The sequence below is a fragment of the Caretta caretta genome, chromosome 4, assembly GCF_965140235.1.
Source record: "Caretta caretta isolate rCarCar2 chromosome 4, rCarCar1.hap1, whole genome shotgun sequence".
NCBI lineage: Eukaryota > Metazoa > Chordata > Testudines > Cheloniidae > Caretta > Caretta caretta.
The window spans coordinates 38,204,297-38,223,445 of record NC_134209.1 but is presented as its reverse complement, the minus strand read 5'-3'; the positions used below and the strand labels follow the sequence as shown (position 1 = coordinate 38,223,445).

The 19,149-nt window shown below is 39.9% G+C and overlaps 1 protein-coding gene across 6 annotated transcripts in view; it reads left to right on the top strand.

Moving 5' to 3' along the window:
- EMCN (endomucin) overlaps positions 1-17,180 on the top strand; it is an 84,412-nt gene extending 67,232 nt beyond the window's left edge. For 2 of the 6 annotated variants that reach the window (XR_007356315.2, XR_007356314.2), the window contains 3 exons: positions 8,629-8,702; positions 12,411-12,492; positions 15,357-17,180. Coding sequence is in view for 3 of the 6 variants with exons in the window: in XM_048847493.2 (XP_048703450.1) it covers positions 8,629-8,702; positions 15,357-15,362 (80 nt within the window). In the remaining 3 variants the exon portion in view is untranslated. Of the gene's footprint in view, positions 1-776; positions 6,527-8,628; positions 8,703-12,410; positions 12,493-15,356 lie in introns of those variants that run through there. The other 4 variants (XR_012668052.1, XM_048847493.2, XM_075127544.1 and 1 more) reach the window with 4 other exon arrangements.
- Positions 17,181-19,149: the final 1,969 nt, after the last annotated feature.

The window sequence follows — 19,149 nt, the reverse complement described above, 5'->3', positions numbered from 1 at the left end:
TGGCAGAGCAGAGCAGCTGGCAGGGCAGAGCAGTTTGTCGGATGCCTGGAGCAACTCATGGGAGCGGCTGGCAGAGCAGAGCCCCATGGAGAGGTGGGGCAATCAGCTTTGGACCACGTAAGGTGCCCCTTAACTCCCCCCTATCTCCACCCAGGTTGGGAGGTAAAACTCTGCAGATAAACTTTCAAACTCTGGGGCTGCCCTGACCAGGGACAGAGACTTTTGGGTTGTTGGACTTTTGGGACTTTGGGTGATTTTGGGTTGCTGGACTCAAGAACCAAAGGGAAAGGACACGCCCCAATTTGCTTGGGGTGGGTTTTTTGCTCATGGGTTGTGTTATGAATCCTGTTGGTGGTGTTTCCCCAACATAATGCCACATTGTTTCTCTCTGTTATTAAAAGGCTTTTTGCTACACTCAGACTCTGTGCTTGTGAGAGGGGAAGTATTGCCTCTTGGAGGCGCCCAGCGGGGGTGGTATATATTTGTCCCAGGTCACTGTGTGAGGACTCGAGCCGGTTTTGCATTGTGTTATTGGAATGGAACCCCTAGATACTGAACCCGGCCCTTGTTGCTGCCAACTCTGACGGGCAGAAGGGTCACACATCCTTTCACAATGAGGCCATACCCCCATTTTCACTCCCCTGGAGAGTCAATGATTTGTTTAAGCAATTTGTTCTGTCAAGCACATTTAACCACAAGTATGTCCTGAGACACGATCCTCTCATGCTGTTGGAACTTTGTCAGAGGAAGTCAAGAAATTATCCCTCCATCTACAGGCCCAGAGGCCGGCTGTCTTTTGTGATGAGCACATGCACATCTGGGCGATGGGGCTTAAGGAGGTAAGGCACCTTTTCGTTGTTTTTTGAGGTTTTCAATGTCTGTTTGACCCAGTGGGGGCTCAATCCTGGGGGCCCTGTTCATGCCAAAGGGAGTTTGGCTTTGGGGAATGGTTCCACATTATACCCCATTTTTCAGTTTGCACTAGTGGTTTCATTCTCTCTCATTTCCTTCATTTCTTCTAGTATCTACAGGGAGGAATCCAGGATCACCTGAAAGCGTAAGCCCCTCTGATGCAGGAAGTGCTTTCTATTTCCTCTCTCTCTTATGAGGAGACCTCCAGTGCAGGTTAGCAGGGAGCAGACCACTGGCAAAATGAAAGCCTGGAAAGGGTACAGGCATTCCTATGTACTTGAAGTGGTGACTTTGGCTACTTAGTAAATCTTTGTGTCTGTTATTGTGAACTGTGCTTTCAATGCCTTTTTTTGTTTTTCTCCTTGAGGGTGGATAGTCTTGGAGCCGCTTCATGGAAAGTCGTCCCCAGGGAGGAGAGCAAGTACTCCTTTTCTTTCTGATTTTTCTCTCACCATCTTTTTTTTTTTTTTTTTTTTTTTGTCTCTTATTTTATAATGACCTGTCACTGTTGTTTCCTCATAGAAATTGAAGAATAAACTCCCCACATGGTCTTCCAGGCAGCGACTGTCTTTTATTTTGTTTGTACAGCACCCAACACACGATTCTGACTGAGGCCTCTGAGTGCTACTATCTAGTACAATTACACATTTTTCTGCACATCTCTGTGGCTGTGTTTTTATGAGTGTTATTTTGTTTGTGTCCTGTATGTGTTTCCAAGAGTTTTTAAAGCAAAGTCTACTCCCGCCACTGAGGAGAACTCTTGGGACTGCTAGGGGATCACAGCATTGTGGAATGATGTATGCACCTGAATTTTCGGGATACTTGGTTTGCCAGCTGTATCCTGAGACCTCCTTCTCTCAGAGAAATTGCCTTTTTCAGCATTTTTTCCCTGGTTGGCTATTGAGCAGTGGACAGCTACTTATCCCTTATCTTTCTATTCCAGTGTGCCCCATAATTGACATTGTTGTCTGGTTAGGTACCTCTGTCCTGCTGGTTGTGAGAAGGAACTATTCATTGGTTAGGCCCAGCGTGGCCAGGAGATCAGCATTGGGTTCAGGACAAGGGAGAGCTACCTCTGCCCTGATTTTTCCCCTACTAGTACCTGTCTCACACTGTCTCCTATTTCCTAGTGTGTTACTGAGAACATTACTAGCTGAACAGGGCACAATCAACTGTGTAGTCATCACTGGATTTATTTTTGCACTCTCGTTTTGCTGTGGCTGCATTTTCAGTCCAGCACAGTTCTATTTTCAAGCATTATTTACACTCCCTCCCTTTTTAATTTTAGAATTATAGAGATAAACATATAGCTTCTGGTCTCCACCGATGCCTCTTGCACTTTTATGGAAAAATTAGCCTCTGTTGTTACATTTTCATCAGAGCAAGAGACACTTATGCTGCAATTGCTTTATACCAAAATGATTATTACATATGCCAGGTTTTTTGCTGTTAGATGTTTTGGTGGAGTGACAATGGAGCACACTTGGCCTCATTCATAACATGCCCATAGAAATCTTACACAAAATACAGCTTCTTATTTTTGATGGCCTACATTGCTTACTTGGGCAGAGCTCCCATTAAATTCAAAGAGCTCCTTGTGCTTGTCTCTGCAGTATAAAGGCCTCTGGATGACCTATCTGTAGGACAGCTGCTGTTACTCCTCATGCTTCTCTGGTTATGTCCTGTATGTGTATTGTGCTTGGGATTATCACGGTTCAAGGCAACTGCACATGTATTCCCCCTCTGTGGCCCAGAAAGGGCACCCGCTCTGGGCTACCATCTCCCCAGACATTGTCTACCTGGGGTGGAGGCACACAGCTCTCTTCCCTTCTGATGAGGGTATTTCCAGATGGCATGATCCCCCTGACTATGCTGTGGCATCCCCAGCAAAAGACAGGCTGCCAAAGCAGGCTTCTTTTGCCTTCTCTTCAGAGATTGATAACAGCGTAATTGCCAAGAGTTATAAGTTACTACACAGTTCCTTCTAAGCAAGCATGTTTATTTTAAGATATAAAGCATTGCACATAAAACATTTAAAACAATAAAAGAAACTGCATGCAGGCTAATAAGCTTACCAAGGATTATCCCAACACCAGCATGGGTTTTGGCAGATGAGCAGTCCTTCAAACCCCACATAGGGTTTCAAGTTCATAACACCCTTTGCTCAGAACAAGAACCTTCATGCCTCCTGTGAGTCACTCATGTAGCCAGTTTGCCTTGAAGAGAGCGTGAATGCTCATCAGCCTGACAGTGGCTTTCTGCTCAAGGAGAAGCATCAAAAAAAATGCAATCCTCTGTGGGTCATTGGCATTCACTTCCCTGCAAGTGTTTCCTAGGAAATGCACGTCACATGTAGTGTCCCAAAAATTCCTTTGAAGTTCCTAACGCTTCCCAGATTGCATTAATCCTGTCTTCCTCCTAAAGAAATTCTATACAATACCACAATAGTACATACAAGTTTGTCTTTTTAATACAATGGACTCCTAAAATACTTAATTCAATAAGGTTTAACTTAATTCCATAAATTTTGTCCAGGATATTGTTATATCTGTCCCAGGGGTAACAACATTAGCATCCTGAGTCAAATTGGAAACCCAACATCCCTGTTATAAAATTTCAAGTACCTGAATAAATGTAGAACAGAGAAATGTCTATTTCAGAACCCCAAATTCCCCTGTAGAACAAAGAGTCACAATACACTAACTAATGACACACAAGTCAGAAGCAAAACGGTGTCAAAATAAATGTTCATGAGCTGATCAGTCAGGACACTCTGTGTACGGCAGAAACTTGCAAGAACGATTTAACATGTTTGTAGGTGTTACATATGCCATATGTTCTCCAACCCAAGTGAAAATTTCATTCAACAAATAAAAAACTGCTTCACTAAATACAATATTTTTCCTTTCATATCATCAATTTATTTAGTACTTTGTGTACTTTTTAGTACATTAGGCGTAATAGCTGGAGACTCTTGGCTTGCTGTAGGTTAATGGTTTTATTCAATAACAACACTTAAGTTTTCATCTCTGCTATTTCTGAAAAAATGTCAACCTGACACTGAAACTTTGGACTCTGGAAACTTTTTTGCAGTTAGCTAGCGTCAGATCTACATTTCCCATTTATTTCAAGTAAATACATTATTGAATCAAGAACTGCATTTACCTTCACATGATAATCAATTTCTGCTCTTTATCTCCTCCACCCTCATTCTGATTAAGGATGACAACTGGCTACAGAAGGAAGGAAACTGCATATCAGATTATAGTCTGGTGCCTGAATTTCACTTGATGACTTTGATAAGAGTATTTGAATTGCTTGGCTGCAAAAACCAATTTTTCATAAGTGCCATAATAACATGCTAATCATATCAAAGACCAATGCTGAATTACAGTAGCTCCTTGTGAAGCTATCCTAATTTTAACATTATTGTTGTTTATGTGTATTACAGCAATGCTTAGAGGCACAAACCAAAATCAGGGCCACATTGTGCTAGGCCCTGTACATGTTACATGATCCTTGCTTTGAGAAATTTACTATCCATTTTAAGACAAAACATAGCAAGTGAGCATGATCACTAATACAAGGGAATGAGAGACAGGGAGGATGCAAGTAATAGAAATAACATCTTAAGATTTTCAGTAAGGTTTTATGGTTAGTTGTCAAATAAAATTTCTAGGCTAGTTTCTGTGTAATTCCATTATCCTAATACTTTACCTAAGGCCTCTTTCTTAATCTGTGCATCATTTCTTTCCATTTTTGTAGCAGTGTATGATTTATGTGCAGTTGGCTTCTCACTGCCCTCTGCCAATCTATATGAGATAATTCCTACTCCAACTGGAGAGGTGTTGCAAGTCAAGATCACAGGTAAAGTGGTGTCCCATTGCACTTACACCTGTGCAGCTGACAACACTTGTTTAACTGCATGCAAAATTTTCTGTCAATACCTCCCAATTCCCACATTTTCACCTTTTTATAACAATTCCATCAGTAATTTTAACAGGGTAGACAATCATGAAATTAATCTTCCACAGTAATTAGCTGGCACCAGGAAAATTAATTATTATTACACTATTACATATCTGTTCCAATGGAGACTGGGGCCCCATTGCGTTAGGTGCTGTACAAACATACAGTGAGAGGCAGCTCTGTGTCAGTTGTCACCGATGACCTCACACTCTTTTATACAGTCCTTCAGTATGTTCCATCTACTACACCAATGGTGGAATTTCTTAAACATGCTGCTTAGCTTTAACTAGACAATCTTGAATCAGCTAATGGAAACAAAAGCCAGCTTTTCACTGATTTTGAAGGCTGGCTATTTTGGTGTTTCTGGTGATTTGTGTGTAATGTCCTTTCTCTGAACAACAGTCCCCCAAGGTGCCCATATATTCTATCTAGACTGCTTGAGAACAGCAATGTTTTTGCTGTGTGTCCAGTACTTTCAAAATGATTCACTATATTCAGAGATTTTGGCCAAGACAACTTTCCCCTGTAAGCCACACTTAGCAACGTGCTGCACCGTTTAGTGCTAAATAATTCTGCAAGTAAATTGAAATCTCATCTGTTCTAACATGCTCATGGAAGCCAACCTTTTTGACTTGCTATAAAATACCTGGGTCAAAACATGTTTTTTTACAGTCTTGGGAACGATATCTTTCAGTTAAGGCTTTTTTTTGGATTAATAAAAATCTCTTCACATTTAAATAAGAACATTCAAATTAGTTTCATCTGGGATTTTTTCTGGTGCCTCAAGATATTCAGCAGAGCAAACATCTTGGATCCAACCATTGTAATACTGCTCCTTTTCCTGCTCTCTCCTATCCCATTTGTAGGCTTGTCCAGGCACTGCACGTTTATGCTAAAATTCTCTATTGCTTCTTCGAGGCATAATCCGATCTTATTTCTGAAACAGTCCATTTATTGCCTTAGTTTCTTTTGTTCAGAGACTTCCTGTGTTCCCTTTTCTATTCTGAAATCCTATTCTATTCTGTCCTCCTCACTAAATTGTTGGGTTGGAGTAATACATATAGACTCTAATACTGTGTTTATTAAGGATATGTGATCCAAATATGTAAGTACGGATGGAGCAGGCATTGTTATGGTTTATTCTAGAATGCTACCCACAAAACTCCCCACCAGGCGATACGTTAACACAGACAACCAACTAAAAAAAACCATGGAAGCATTGCACTGTCAGATCAAATTCTTAGTGGCTGCTCACTGATCTTGCAAAGAGGTCACTGATACCTAGCAATTTCTGAGTGGATCAGTCCTGCCGTGGGCATCACATACATCACACTGGACTCTCTAGTTAGATCATGTGTTAGGCAGGGTGCCTAGCCTAAATGTCTCTGCCAGCGGCATATTAATGCCTAGGCCAACAAGGCCTAGGCCTAGGGCGGCAAATTTGCAGGGGCGGCAAATTTATAATAGCAGCCAGAGGCTGCTTCCCCCGCCCCAACTTCACCCATTCCCTGCCCCCTCCCTGCCTCTATTGGTCCCCTTCCCCAAATCCCTGCCCCAGCCCCGCCTCCTCTCCTGAGCGCACCGCGTTCCCCCCTCTTCTCCCTTCCTTTGCGAAGCTGTTTCACGCACAAGCACTGGCAGGGAGCGGGGAGAAGTAGGACCCAGTGGTGCGCTCAGGGGAGGAGGCGGAGGCAAGCTGCGGTGGGGGGGGGGGCGGGAGCTGTTGTGGGGAGGGGGTGGCAATTATTTCAGGGCCTAGCGATGGCAAAATCATTAATCCGCCACTGATCTCTGCTATCTAGGGAGAGACTAATGGCAGAGACCTGGACCTTAAAGAAAGCAAATTCACTACTCCTGGCAGGGATGAGTCTGGATATTCAGTTTTCAAAAGCTTATGCCCAAATAAATTTGTCATCTCTAAGGTACCACAAGTACTCCTCATTCTTTTTCCTGATACAGACTAACACGGCTACCACTCTGAAACCTGTCAGCTTTCTGAAGCAGACATTGTTGCTAGTTCTAAGAAACACACCTCATTTTAGATTCTGAGCCAAAGATCGTTCACATCAAGGGGAGCCTTTACACTGACATCAACAGCTTTGGATCAAGGCTGTAGAACTGTCATGTTGCAGTGGGGGCATTGTGATTCTTTTATAAAGTCTTCATGGTGGGTAGCAGGGACGGGCAGAATACCTTTGGCAGAAGGGCTGATCAGAAAATCTTAACAAATTTGAAATTCTACAAAAATAATCTTGGCAAATTTTTTTGTGGAAGTCCTCCCCTTCCCCATTTTTTTTCAACCAGGTCTATTTGTTGTCATCCTCTCCACCCCCCATCTTTCCCCAGTCCCTCTGTTTCTTCATGCTGTACAGATGACCGAAAGTGGAGCAAGGTTAAAACATGCAGGCCAAAAAGAGAAAACGGGTGGGGGAGATGGACTGTTATCACCCATAAAGATGTCAGGGAGGGTCCTTAAAAGACTGTGGAGTTGGTTGGGACAAAACTGTATTGCATCGAGAATTGGTTGACATTTTTGGCATTTGTCTGAAAACAAAAACTGTCGCAAAATATTTTGCGATATTGTTGAAATGCTCCATTTTTCACCAAAAAACCCTGGACCTTTTTTTTTTTAATATTTCCTCTTCCCCTTCCCTCCCCCACTCCCCCCCCTCCACCTCAAAAAATCTGTATAGTAAAAAGCTGCTGAACTGGTGCCTGGTATTTTTTGTTTACTAAAACCTGGGGTGGAGGGCTGGTAAGCAAGCATTTGTTGATAACCATTTCAATAACTTTTTTGATGTTTTTGATAGACATTTTGAACTTTTAAAAAAAATCTAAATAAACAAAAAAAAAAGGCTAAACACTTTGAAGTGAAAACAAATTCAGTTTTTCTTGTCAAATTACTTTTGGATTTTTCAACCAGTTCTAATAGAATCCCAGTGGATACCAAGGTCTCTCTCAGCTGAACTCTGAAGATTTCATTGTATTGTAGGGCATATATCGCTGCCCATGGTAAGGGCACTTGAGACCATTAATTATTCATTTAAAATAAATAGCTACAATTTAGTTTTCGGTTGAATAGAACATAGTGGATTTGTTGCACCTCTGATTTGTATTGACTTGTATGTTAATACAGTATGTAATCATGATAAATATTATACATTTTTACCAGGATGTTTCAAACTTTATTGTAATTTAACTATATATACACCTCTTAATTTAGTCGTCTCTCATACACCTATAAGTGAGAAATTCCCTTTGAGAAGTGGACAGAAAGGCACTCAGTTTATGTTTCTGTGTTTCATAAAACCAGCTTCTGGTTATATGGAGCCCACCACATTTAAGTGTGTGAATCCTTTTCAGCCCCACACAGATCTTGACTCCAATATTCTGCTCCTCCTACATGCATAGAACTCCCATTGATATTAGCAGAAATAACATGGGAAATAGGGTGTTCTGGAAAAACAGACATATATGGAACTTATAAGCACTTAGGCCACAATTCAGGAAAGCCTTAAGTGCATGCTTAAGTCCATCCCTGTTTTTCTAAATTGAAGCTACAGAGAATACAGAATAACCAAGTCAAGATCCACTATGTGGAGTGGAATGGAGAATGTTGCATGTCATGTAATTCTGACAGGGAAACTGGGCTAATTTTGCAAAGCAGCCTGTGATGTATTCTTGCTGCACTTGTTTCTCATTAGGTTTCTATGCCTAATTGATCAAAATGTACCTTCTCTTTGTTAGGTGAGCACATCTTCCAGGGAAAGAATAGAACTCACCAACCTGATGAATCCTCCTCACACCTGGGCAATAAATATGTACGTTTACTCTTTCATTCTGTTTTCTGTAACTTTCATTAATATGTGTTATCATTAGCATGGTTCAGTTAAGCTAAAACAAAAAGCAAAGAACTGTAAGCAGAAAAAAACTAATGACTTCTGTCAGTAAGAACCTTAAGGCCATTTTGCTTAAACTTTCATGAACTAGAATCACAAATTAGCTGGGGTTTTTTCCCGTGTTGCAAAAGCAATATTAGAATTTTGCTCCACTGCTCTGGCCTGATATTTTGCCACTCATGTACTCAAAAAGTTAAGATTTTTATATGGGCTACAGCTGATATCATGTGGTAGTATTCTACTAAAATAAGAGTCAATCCTGCACTGTGCTGACATTATTCTAAGAGGTGCTATTTCCTCAATACCTATTGAAGTCAATGAAAATGAAGGCACCCTGCACCTTGCAGGATGGGGCCTAATGTGTGCATTTCCTTGCTTTGACTGTTGACTATTATCTCCTATTGGATGGAGCTTTATATTTTTGTATGTGAGCCTGAACTAAACATATGTTTACCCTCTGAGTCCAGTGTCTGAAGTCAAGTGCCTAAATAAAAGCAGCCAGATCTACAGGGGTGCTAAGCTCTCAACCCCACTGGTTTCACAGGAAGTTGTGTACACTTCAGACCTCTGCATATTAGGCCATTTTTATTTAGGTGCTTCAATGTGGATTAAGGTGCTTCATTTCAGTCACCCTAAATTTGAAAATGTTGTCCCACATTTTTGAATATAGAAAGGCAGGGGTCTCTAGAGAATCCATCCAGGTCAAAAATTGAAACCCATCAAAGTCTCTTTGTTGTTCTTCAAATGTAAAGTTTTTTCAGGCAGTCATGTCTTTTCATCTTTTCCCCCTGTGGTTGAACCCTTGCCCCTCTTTTCACAGTAACCACTTGTCATAGCTTTTATTATTATTATTATTTTATTTTATGTTATTTACTTTTTATTAAGGCAAAGTTATAACAAAATGTTAACATAGTACACCACACATTACTTGTTACTCATGATCCAATTAATATTCAAAGAACCTTGCTAAAGATTCTGGCTGGCTGGCTAGGGAGATTTCCAACTCTGGGTACCCTACAAAGGGTACCCAAATTTCTAAAAACCTATCCTCTTTTTGGCATTTCTCTTGTGTATAAACTTCGTGTGAAAGCCTTTCCATGACAAGGACAGTCCATATTTTACTATACCAAAATTCCATAGGATGAGGAGTCACCGTTTACCACTAATGTGCAAAACAAAGTTAAGCTGCTTACAAGAAAAAAGAAATGTATTTGCCATGCTGTTTAAAATACAGATCCTTTACTAGAGCACTAAGTCAGCAGTCAGTGCATCTCTTAATAATTTCCTCTCCAAACTCTCCAGTTCCTGGACATGGCCACCAGATGTGCAAGTATGTTCCTCTTTTACCACAACCATGCCAACAGAGCACCTCTCTATTAGCAAAAATATAATGGAGTTAAATGCCATCTATATAGTAATTTATAAAAATTTTCTTTATGAGCTACACAAATTGGAGCCATATAACCCCTTTCCTACATCCAGTCATCCAGATCAGTTTCTTTGTCCAAATTCGTCTCCCATCTTTTAATCTGGGTTGTTTTCTTATCAATATTTTTTTCCAGTCAAAATTGTATACATCTTAGAAATTAAATCTTTTATTTATTTAATTTATTTTATTTACTCCTGGGCTGGCCAACTCTTCAAATGTGGTTCAAGGTCTAGATAGAGCTGCCCTGTGTCCCGTTTTCACAATAAAACATCTGAGTTGTAAATATTGAAAATATGGGATCTTCATATTGGTATGATTTCAAATCAGGCCCCAGGAACAGTTGTGAGAATTGAGTAATCTCAGCTTATATCCAAACTGAATAGTCACTTTACTTCCTAGGGATAAATACCTGATTATTAATGAAAGTAGATAAAGGAGAGGGCCGAAGCAACAGGAGTTTACTAAATTTCTCCAGAGCTGCTAAGGATGTCTGTTTGAATGGGTGATTTTTTTTATTAATTTTTGGTGACCTACATTTCTTTTTAACCCAACATTGACTAGGAATGCCTATATTTGGGCTTCTGTTTTGTTTGAGTTTTACCCAATGTTTGGATGGTCTATTGTTAACTTGATTCACGTCTTTTAATTGTGATGCATAATAATAATAAACCAAATTAGGGAAAGCGAGTTCATCCCACATTGTAGGCCTTAGAAGCTTAGAATTTACCTTTGGTTTTTTAGGTTTCCATACAAATTTTAATAGCACATTGTCATGCTGTCTAGAATGGCTCAATGACCATGAGAGATCACCTCAGGGCAGACTGTCAAAAACAGGGCAGATACCCCAACCTGGTAGTGTGCTCTACAATTGTTTCTCCACAGTATTTATTCTTTAAAATTTAAGATTTTAAGATTCCTTTACTCATTTAAATTTATATAGCTGATAACAATTTACGTTGATCCTTTTGGGAATATTAATTTCCTAAAAGTTCAGATTTATCACGGTTTATTTTGAAACCTGATAGCTCTCCAAATTCCAAAGTCAATTGTACTGTAATTTCTATCTAAACTTCTGGATCCTGCAAATATAACAAGATGTCATCAGAATATAAACCTATTTTGTGTTCTAATCCAAGAAGGCGTTTTGATGCTCTTTATCAAGGGGCTGTTTCTAAACATTTATTGCAAATGGCTCCATTGCCAAAGCAAACAACATGGGAGATAACTGGCAACCCTGTTTCGTACTTACAGACAAATTAAAAGGAAGGGATTGATGACCATTAACAAAAGCAGATGTGCGAGGATGAGTATATAGGGGCAATATGCCCCATAAAACTGATTTCCAAAATGAAACTTTACCAAAATCTGTCTGAGGTACTCCCACTCTAGCCAGTCAAAGGCTTTCTCAGTGTCCAAAAAAAGCAGTGCATGGGAAGAATTGCTCAAATGCACATTATAGATCAAATTCAGAGTTCTTCTACTATTATCAGACAGATGCCTGTCAACAACAAACCAACACTGGTCAGGGTGCATATATTTGTACAATATAATACCCCATTTGTTTGCTAGCACCTTGGCATAAATTTTAGCATCCACTTTAATGAAAGAAATAGGTCTGTATGATATGAACTTGGTAAGGTCTTTTCCTTCTTTGGGAATGACCACAATATTTGCCTCTTTTTCAGTGAATCTGGAATGTCATTCCCCTGCAATATTATTAAACTATTAAACAAATCAGTTAAAATCAGGGCCAACAATTGCATTAGAACTCAATAATACTCCCCAGAAAACCCATTGGGACCTGCAGCTTTATTGTATTTTAAATTCTTAATTACAACTTCAACTTCCTCTGCAGCAATTTGCCTATCAAGAGCTGCCCCATCATTCTCTGAGAGCTGAGGGATTTTCATACTTCTCAAATATCTACTTATAAGTTCAGGATTTGGATGTTCCAAGTATGGGAAAGGTTAGCAAACATTTCTGAGATCTGTTTGACGCCAGTTACTAATCTCCCTTTATTTCTAATCAGAGGATGATGATTTATTCTGTTTCTTTGTTAAATTTCTGGCTAAAGCCCAATCAGCTTTATTGTCCTTTTCAAAATATTTTTGTTTAATATATGTGTTTGCTCAACTTTTCATCTTTGTAACAGATTAATCTTCCCTCTTACTCATTTATTTTCTTATACACTCTTTTTTTAGATCCTGTAGAGTTATGTTTACTTTCCAAAACAGAAAGTTCTTTAACCAATCTCTCTTCTTCAAGAGCTCTCATCTTTTTGAGGTATGATGCTATATTTGTAAGTATCCCTCTCATTACTGCCTTTCCAGCATCCCAAAAACACTTATTGATCCTTTCCTTATCATTTTTTCTATATATTGCTGAAAATTTTAAGGGGGTCATACAACAGAGTTCTATTGTATTGTCAGACCCTTTGTTTTTCCACGGAGTCCCAATCTTTTAAATTAATATATGCAGGGGGCATGATCAGACCGAGTTATAATTTCTGGATTAGGATTTTTGACCAAATTAGCCAAATCCTAGAACATTTAAATCATAAAAATCCTAGTATCCATGAGTAGTAGACATCCAGTTTCTTTTCCCACCAGACATACACCTAGGTCCTCATTTTCTCAATGATGCAACAAATTTGCACTTGCTGCTCCCACATGCTGTCTGTATACATTTCATTGATCTAAAGTGGGATTAAGTACTTTGTTAAAATCCCCCTAGAATAATATCCCCTTCCCTAAACGTTCTAAAATCCCTAAAAAAAGGATCATAAAAAGAAGCTTGCCCTTGATTGGGAGTTTACTTTTTAAGGAGTGGAGCCCTTAATTTAAATTATATCCGCTCTCTGTGTCTATTATAATTTCTTTTTTTTTTTTAAATATCCTTAGCAAACTTGGAACTCTTCCCTCATCTCCTTTATTCATCTTTCTGATTTCTAAACAGTGAGTCCTTCAAGTCAGCCTCAGTGACTGGGGCTTCTCCACCCACATCCATAGTTTGTTTACTGGAGGGGGAGTTACTCTCTTTTGTGGCCATGTCTTTGTTTTAGGGCAGACAGATCTTTTGTACTGGAGAATTTCTTTCCTTTCAAGACACCTAGATGATCTTATCTTAAATCCTTGTTTGTGGCACTTCTCCCAAGATGGCTGCTGCCACACTTTCCCTTTGTTTGTCTGACCTTCCCCAAAGAGCCACTGCCACATTTCCTCCCCCCAGGCACAAGCGTACAATTTTAATTAACTGTTTGGTTGTTGGTTTTTAATATTGCTTAATACTTCTCTGCAAAATGCAGACTCGTCTTTTGAAGTGGGAAGGGGAAGATAAGGGCCTGAGTACGCACAGCTATTTGCCTTGACTTGTGGGCTATAAGCATTAAACATTTGAGGGGGGAGGGAATAGCAAAGATGTGCAACAAAAAGCTGCTGGTTGTTCGGAGGGGGGGGGGACACAAGAGGTTGGGGAGCGGTTCAGTAAATATGTCCTGCCATTTAAGACTCTGCTACCTTAACTAGAAGTCATAATAGCTTCCACTGGAAGCAGTAAAGAGCGTCAGTTCTGAATCACTGAAAAGAAACCTGGTTGCTGTGAATGAATGAAGCTGCTAAATTAAAAGTAATATTAATATTTTCAGAGGCATTGAAGAGGCTTTTGTAGTGTACAGAGGTCTTGATCACTATTACCACACAAAGTTACAGTTTCTTTCTATAATTCCTGTATAAAATGCAAATGTATTTTATATTCATACTGCACTTTTCACCACACACAGCTTTATATAGCAGGGCCATAATCCTGCGAGCAGATCCACATGAGTGATTTACTGGTTCTCCAAATAGGTGCAGAGGTCTAACTGCATGGGTCTGATTGCAGGAATAAGACTCAAACAATCAACAGCACTGAAACGCAGCCATTCTGGGGGGTCAGGCCAGCAGCCAATCAATGAGCAGCACACTGCACAACATGAGGATAGGTGGGAATTAGCAGTATAGGCACAGAGAGCAAAACTCAAATAAAATTTAAAAATATACTTCCCAAATGGGCAATTTTCAATTCTGGGGAATACAGAATGCTTAGACTACCAAGCAGTATGTACCAAAGCAAAGGCACCAAAGCCTGCATAAAGATATGGATAGCAAGTAGACAGAATCAGACAAAACGAACCTTTAACCAGAATTAGAAAGACTATGTATATTTAGATAAAAAGTGTTCAGATCAAAATGCTTAAAACTTTTTCTTACATAAGAAGCGGTTTCTATCTCGAGTAGATAAAAAGAAAGCATTTAAATTACAGTACCTACTGGTGAAGAATATATTAATGAAGCACCATTTCTGAGGAAGAACCCATGGTCCTGCAAAGTTCCTCCTGGGAGGAGGGAGGGTTCTCAACTCCTTTTGAAGCCAATGGGAGCTGGTGCTCAGCACATCACAGGATAAGGCCCAGAGTGAGTATGGGTAGGAAACAACAAATGAGAAATGTACAGAAGGCTCTGTCCTGCTTGCACTGAAGGAAGTGGCAAAACTCCCTTTGGCTTCCATGAGTGCAGCTGGAGCAGGTCCTAAACAATGCACTCACTCAATGTTTTTACTGGTCATTTTGAGAGAAAAAAAAATCTCATTGTACAAAGGGCCAAACTTGCCCCTGCCCTTCATTCTAAGGCCTTTTGGAGAATAATAGTAAATTCATAGGGTCAGTCTTTGTATGGGCATAGTGGGACATTTGGTCACTGTGCTCTTTACTTATAGGCTGGGGCTCTGCTTGATGCTCCGTTAGACTTCACCAGTGTGCCCCGATGTAGTCAAGTGATTTAAAGGAGCAAGTTTTCTTTCATGAATTTGCACATTCATTGCACCAGACAGATTTGGTGAGAAATTACTGCTCAATTGAAATCAATTAATATTTTATAAACTGAGTCAAGTCCTTGTTCTCAGGTGAGGCCTTTGATCAAATATTGCTCTGGGAGAACAAATATTGTGAATTCCTACAAATGTAAGCAATTGAGAATAAACATTCCATCTACCATTCCAAGAGTTTTCTTTTGATTTTGACACCATAATAACAACTTTGCTTCTATGCCAATCACTGATACTGACTAATCTGAATCGGGATGATAATCTTGAGATTTTTATTGTCATTTCAGATGTGAAGCAGCCTCTTTTACCACGTTATAAAGGAACTTCCCTCTGACGGTGCAGTTCCACAGAGGACATGTGCATCAGCTGCAGCTTCCTACAGAGAGGCAGGACACTTGTGTTAATTGTTCTATGATTAGATTTCCATACTCTAAATGCCTCGTGTTTTCTGCTGGACTCTTGTGTTTTCTTGATGGCTACATAACTGATGTACTGTACATATTTATTATTTCTACATATATCAAAGCAGAGAAACTTTCAGGAATGATAAAAGTATTGTAAAAATCTGGTGGTGTGACACTAATAATGATGTCTTTCTTGTACATAGAAATGTTTTCTTCCCGTACAGGAAGGAATATGTTAATATATTTTCTTGTACGCTCAATAAATATTCTTCTTAAATCATATGTACGAGATTGCAAACTTGGGGCCTGATCTTTCAAACATTAGTATGCAAAATCATCATTACCACATGTACATCCATTGACTTCTTTGGGGCTACTCATAGTAGTAAGCACTTCACCTGGTAGTAAATGTCTGCAGGATAGGGCACTTAGAGATAATAGAGTGGTTTTGTTTTTGTTTTTTTCCATGAAGGGGGCAATTTTACCAATTACATCTTACATTAGAGTTTTTTTTAAAACACTGCACATGGTCCTTAAAATGCAAACTAATTACAAACAAATATTATAGTTTATTTTTGACTGTTCTTTGGGTAGTCACTTTGTTATATCTGCTGTAAAAATATTTCCCTGATATAATCTGCATAATATACTGAGGAATCAAAAGGCATTTACAATACTACAGGCTGCATTTGTCAAAGGAATAACAACAGTTATAGGCCTTGTTTCTCAAATTTTGAGTAATGCATGGAATTCCTATTCATTATTTATCAGCTCTGGAAATTTAATGATTCCTTCTAATGATAATTAGAAAATATCTCAATTTATAGAGCACTTACGTAAATATCTAAATAGTGCTGCTCCCTCCATGTGTTCCTAGATATATAAACCTTGGGAAATATAATAATTTGATCAGTGTCAATCTGTTGATTCGTTTCATTTATTTGCTGAAATATGAAAATGAGACACAGCAGTCTCATTAGTGGTCTAAAAACAGGATTGAGAGCCAAGAATTCTTATTCTAGTTCTTTCCGCTATGCGTTCGGGCAAGTCACTGAGCTCCTCTTTCTAGTTTTGCCCCTCTGCAAAGTGGCAACAATAGCATCTACCTACCAGTCTCACTGGGCTGTTGTGCAGATTAATTAGTTAATGTTTGTACTGTACTTTGAAGATGAAAAGTGCTCTTCCAGTGGTAGGCATTATCAGCTGTGTTGTTTTCTCTTTGATGGGTCTGACCCTGTATCTAAGAGACTCAAAGGAAAACTTCTATGAAGCACTGTGAAAGCTGGGCACCAAATCCACAAACCAGTGTACTACAGATTGCAGCTGAACTTTTATGCTTAGATAAAGCATTCTTTGTGCTGGATCACCTGAGTGACTCGGGAGAGTTTGGTTGAGCAAAAGCATCATGATGGCTGTACTTTCAAAAGGTGAGGCTATCTAAAACATGCAACTTAAGAGTTTATATAAAGTATTATACCCAGTTCAGCACCCTGACTGCTGAGGATTCCCAACAGAAAGAAGAATCTATGCCCAAGTTTTCATGTAAATGTAAAATAGGTGTTTCGTCACACATTCTTTATAGGGCAGTTTGAAAGAGCTGAGAAATATGAGTGTGGAAGATAAATATCAGTGATTATGCAAGATTTGTTTAGAAACTGTCATGAAATGTCCAGATAATGTTAATCTTATAATAAAACTTTATCTGTATTAAGAGCCTCTCTTCTCTCTCTCTGCAAATACACAATATATAATCCACACCAACTACAAATACTGGACTGATCCTGTGTTCCTGTTCCACACTGCATGAGGCAGGCCTCAGATCCAAATGTTACCCTGTTTCTGCAGCGAAGCATTGTTGGCATTGTGGCTCCAAGGGACACCAGCGAGTTTTAGGCCTTGCAGCAAAGCATACTGGGAAAGAGGCTGGGGATATAAGGAGCTCTCTTTCTCAGTGTAAGAGAGAGAGGAGCAGGAGCCGGGCTTGCTGTAAGTCTTGCTGCTAAAGGAGCAAGAGAGAGACTAGGAAAGGAGCAGGTGCTCTGTCTCTCTCCTGTCAAAAGGCCTGGGAAGAGGTTTCAGAAGACAGCCATGCTAATTTCACAGGCGAAGTTACCTCAAAAAGTGAGTGTTTGTAGCAAGAAAAAAGGAAATATTCTCAGTGGGACAAGCTAGTGGTTAGACCTGCCTCCGCTTCATTTTTGAGGGGCCAAAGCTTTCTCTCTGAATGACCAGTAAGGGGCACTTGAGTTGTACGATTGACAGATGCTTGAGGAAGTGCTGTGACCCAGGGAAAGAGATTAGAAGAGTCCCTTTTGGGACTTTCTTGGGGTAACAGGGTGGTGTTTAATGGTCTAGCTGGGGGACAAACTATCCACCAAGGAGAGACACTAGGCTTTTAGCTTAACAGAAAGGTAAACAACTACACACATAAAACACTCATGGGATCTCTAGGTGAGATGCAAAATCAAGCCTAGTGAGATGTGTTCCAGTGGATCCAGTTTGATACCTGTCAGTAAAACATGACTGAAATAGAAACCAGGCCCGAAGAGACCATTAGATTATCTAGTCTGACCTTCTGTGTAACCAAGAGCTAGATCCAAGGCATGAATCTTGCCTGTATTTGTTCTGCATGGCAATATGAACCGAATTCAAAAATTTCAGCAGTCTGAACATAATCAGAAGGTAATTAGTGTGCATTGTTGCAATTCAAGAATAAAAGATATTTTGGGTCGGCAAGCAATTTATGTTCAGCTCCTTCAGAGATGTATTGGGTCGTGAGTCGTGATTAATAAAACACTTTGGAGTCAAGTTTGTCAGGGGAGAAGAATGCTCAGTGTTTGTATTAGGCAGCATTCAGCTTGGGTCCAAGTGCTTATCCTATGGTGTCTACATTTCATACGGTTTGTTCCTGCCCAGACTTACAGAAGACTTGGCAGCCTCGTAAGAACTATTTTTTCTATTTGACTTGGAAATTCTGGCTAATCCCGCCTTTTAGAGTTTACGTTCATTTTTAGAAACACATTTGAACAGATCCCGCTTTAGAACGTTGATTTATTATTGTGCTGTGCCGGCTTGCTGGAAAGATGGCCCATAACTTAGTAGTGTTAAACAGCTGTATGTGGTTTACCAGATATAGGCACTGCCCTGGGTTGGAGATGATGCAGAGGTACACAGCCTCAGTAGGAGCTCTGGGAGACATTATAGCCCAGATTTACAAAGGTATTTAGTAACCTAATTTGCATTGAAATCAAGTGGAGTTAGGCACCTAAATATATTTTTGAGGATCTGGCCCTGTGCTACAATGAATGAAGGGAGAAAGTCACCCTGCAAAATGTACTCCATTCAAGGCAAGCGATAGCCCAGCCACCTCTCTGTCCCTCCTTTGCCCCGTGGTTCTAGTCTATGTCCACACTTACACTTGCCTGAATGCCAAACTGGGGTTGTTTTCAACCCCTGCATGGGGAAGGTTCCTTGCACTCTCTCTCTCTCTCTCTCTCTGCATTTGCACACTGATGGTAGGACACAAATCAGTCTTTAAAACTCTAATTTCATTCAGTCCATATGTAAACACAGCTCACACCTGCACCTCCGTGTAATGCCTCCTTCTTTACATAAACATACCCCTCTCATTCCCCTTAATCCTACCCTCTTTTCTTTATGCTTATTACTAGTAGCA